At 50.5% G+C, this 4,143-nt stretch overlaps 1 protein-coding gene across 2 annotated transcripts in view; it reads right to left on the bottom strand.

The window, feature by feature from the left end:
* LOC130105387 (leucine-rich repeat-containing protein 63) overlaps positions 1 to 4,143 on the bottom strand; it is a 17,807-nt gene extending 13,664 nt beyond the window's left edge. For both annotated transcript variants that reach the window (XM_056271373.1, XM_056271372.1), the window contains exons 1-2: positions 4,012 to 4,143; positions 2,943 to 3,112 (exon numbers count right to left, since the gene is read on the bottom strand). Coding sequence is in view for 1 of the 2 variants with exons in the window: in XM_056271372.1 (XP_056127347.1) it covers positions 2,943 to 3,112; positions 4,012 to 4,102 (261 nt within the window). In the remaining variant the exon portion in view is untranslated. The remainder of the gene's footprint in view (positions 1 to 2,942; positions 3,113 to 4,011) is intronic.

Raw genomic sequence — 4,143 nt, 5'->3', positions numbered from 1 at the left:
ACCGACCGGCACACCTGCAGGAGTCAGAGGCAGAAGAGGTCACACACACACACACACACACACACACACCGACCCGCACACCTGCAGGAGTCAGAGGCAGAAGAGGTCACACACATACACACACACACACACACTCACCGACCGGCACACCTGCAGGAGTCAGAGACAGAAGAGGTCACACACATACACACACACACACACACACACTCACCGACCGGCACACCTGCAGGAGTCAGAGGCAGAAGAGGTCACACACACACACACACACACACACACACACCGACTGGCACACCTGCAGGAGTCAGAGGCAGAAGAGGTCACACACATACACACACACACACACACACACACTCACCGACCGGCACACCTGCAGGAGTCAGAGGCAGAAGAGGTCACACACACACACACACACACTCACCGACCGGCACACCTGCAGGAGTCAGAGGCAGAAGAGGTCACACACACACACACACACATTCACCAACCGGCACACCTGCAGGAGTCAGAGGCAGAAGAGGTCTCACACACACACACACACACACACTCACCGACCCGCACACCTGCAGGAGTCAGAGGCAGAAGAGGTCACACACACACACACACACACACTCACCGACCGGCACACCTGCAGGAGTCAGAGGCAGAAGAGGTCACACACACACACACACACACACACACCGACCCGCACACCTGCAGGAGTCAGAGGCAGAAGAGATCACACACACACACACACACACACACTCACCGACTGGCACACCTGCAGGAGTCAGAGGCAGAAGAGGTCACACACACACACACACACACACACACACACACACACTCACCGACCGGCACACCTGCAGGAGTCAGAGACAGAAGAGGTCACACACATACACACACACACACACACACTCACCGACCGGCACACCTGCAGGAGTCAGAGGCAGAAGAGGTCACACACACACACACACACACACACCGACTGGCACACCTGCAGGAGTCAGAGGCAGAAGAGGTCACACACACACACACACACACCGACCGGCACACCTGCAGGAGTCAGAGGCAGAAGAGGTCACACACACACACACACACACCGACTGGCACACCTGCAGGAGTCAGAGGCAGAAGAGGTCACACACACACACACACACACACACACACACCGACCGGCACACCTGCAGGAGTCAGAGGCAGAAGAGGTCACACACATACACACACACACACACACACACACACACACACACACCGACTGGCACACCTGCAGGAGTCAGAGGCAGAAGAGGTCACACACACACACACACACACACACACACACCGACCGGCACACCTGCAGGAGTCAGAGGCAGAAGAGGTCACACACACACACACACACACACACACCGACCGGCACACCTGCAGGAGTCAGAGGCAGAAGAGGTCACACACACACACACACACACCGACCGGCACACCTGCAGGAGTCAGAGGCAGAAGAGGTCACACACACACACACACACACACCGACCGGCACACCTGCAGGAGTCAGAGGCAGAAGAGGTCACACACACACACACACACACACACACACACCGACCGGCACACCTGCAGGAGTCAGAGGCAGAAGAGGTCACACACACACACATACACACACTCACCGACCGGCACACCTGCAGGAGTCAGAGGCAGAAGAGGTCACACACACACACACACACACACACACACACCGACTGGCACACCTGCAGGAGTCAGAGGCAGAAGAGGTCACACACACACACACACACACCGACCGGCACACCTGCAGGAGTCAGAGGCAGAAGAGGTCACACACACACACACACACACCGACCGGCACACCTGCAGGAGTCAGAGGCAGAAGAGGTCACACACACACACACACACACCGACTGGCACACCTGCAGGAGTCAGAGGCAGAAGAGGTCACACACACACACACACATACACACACTCACCGACCGGCACACCTGCAGGAGTCAGAGGCAGAAGAGGTCACACACACACACACACACACTCACCGACCGGCACACCTGCAGGAGTCAGAGGCAGAAGAGGTCACACACACACACACACACACACACTCACACACACACACACTCACCGACCGGCACACCTGCAGGAGTCAGAGGCAGAAGAGGTCACACACACACACACACACACACACACACACACACACACACACACACACACACTCACCGACCGGCACACCTGCAGGAGTCAGAGGCAGAAGAGGTCACACACACACACACACACACACACACTCACACACACACACACATACACACACACACTCACCGACCGGCACACCTGCAGGAGTCAGAGGCAGAAGAGGTCACACACACACACACACACACACACACACACACACACATACACACACACACTCACCGACCAGCACACCTGCAGGAGTCAGAGGCAGAAGAGGTCACACACACACACACACACACTCACACACACACACACATACACACACACACTCACCGACCAGCACACCTGCAGGAGTCAGAGGCAGAAGAGGTCACACACACACACACACACACACACACACACACACTCACCGACCGGCACACCTGCAGGAGTCAGAGGCAGAAGAGGTCACACACACACACACACACACACACACACACACACACTCACCGACCGGCACACCTGCAGGAGTCAGAGGCAGAAGAGGTCTCACACACACACACACACCGACCGGCACACCTGCAGGTGTCAGAGGCAGAAGAGGTCACACACACACACACACTCACCGACCGGCACACCTGCAGGAGTCAGAGGCAGAAGAGGTCTCACACACACACACACACACACACACACTCACCGACCGGCACACCTGCAGGAGTCAGAGGCAGAAGAGGTCTCACACACACACACACACCGACCGGCACACCTGCAGGAGTCAGAGGCAGAAGAGGTCTCACACACACACACACACACACACACACACACACCGACCAGCCGACCTGCAGGAAGTCATTGAGGCAGAAGAGGTCAAGAGGTCGGCGATCCGCGGGCGTGCGCTGAGGCTGATGGGGGAAACCGCTGAGGATTCTGGGTAATGTGATCCGGCCAACACGAGCAGAATCCTCAAGTTTCGTCTGCGGACTGCAAACACACTCGCGCCGTTCATGGTCTAGAAACAGAGATGACATCATCATATTCATATCGTTATAATAATAGTGCAGTGCTAAAATAAAATGATAGAAATGGAATAATGTAGAATAAATGAAAACTCATATTTGAGCTTCTAATTTGTCTTATTTAGGCGTAAATGTAAGATTTATGTATTTAAATGGCATATAAAATTTCCATCCATTTGAATTACACAGTTTTACATAACCAAACTTTTTTTTTTTTTTTATCATGGCATAGTTTATCATCAACAACTGAATCTATTTAAATAATCAGATTTTCTCATTCAATTTGCTTAGAATCAGCACAAATCTGTTCACAATTAAATTAATACAGTTAAAACATGTGAACACCAGCAATATTTCGTTAGTTAAAATGTATCATTGAGTGAAAAATCATTGATGATAAACATATAAACCTTGTTACAATGCATAAAACACATTTACATAAATTTATGCATGACTTACAAATATGCATCACATTAAGTTTATTAGTTTATATTAAAACTGTGGAATCCAAATACATGTTTAATTTAGACCTAAATACATTTTTTAATTGTATATTATAGCTCTGCTCCCCCATCAGGTGCATTCTGGGATGCTTTTGAACACGACTCATTAATTAAACATCTAATAATACATTTATTAACATAATAAATATCATAAACGATAATGCATAATACAAATAAATCAATTATTAAACACACAGCATTAATAGTTTAACAAAAAGGTAAGTTTTACTTTTGTAAACAATGTCATATGTGGGACAACATTCTATTTGATCATTTTGAAAACGTCATGGAACCGTTACTTTTGAATTTCTCTGAACATTCCAAAACAAGTAGTGGCGGGAAAGGTCACATGATGCCGTGTGTAATGTGATAAATGTACGAGTCGTCACCTGCAGTCCTGTGCGCAGGCGCTGAGCTGTAGTGTGCTGTCTTTATAGGGGGCAGGGGTCTTCTCAACAGCTTCGTGTGTTCAGATGACATTACTGATTCTTTCTGATCAGGGTTTATGAGAACATCGATAG

This window comes from Rhinichthys klamathensis, unplaced genomic scaffold (assembly GCF_029890125.1).
Source record: "Rhinichthys klamathensis goyatoka isolate OS25496 unplaced genomic scaffold, OSU_Roscu_1.1 h1tg000318l_1, whole genome shotgun sequence".
In the NCBI taxonomy this organism is placed as follows: domain Eukaryota; kingdom Metazoa; phylum Chordata; class Actinopteri; order Cypriniformes; family Leuciscidae; genus Rhinichthys; species Rhinichthys klamathensis.
Note: the sequence above shows the minus strand (reverse complement) of the source record. Positions and strands in the feature narration are given on the sequence as shown.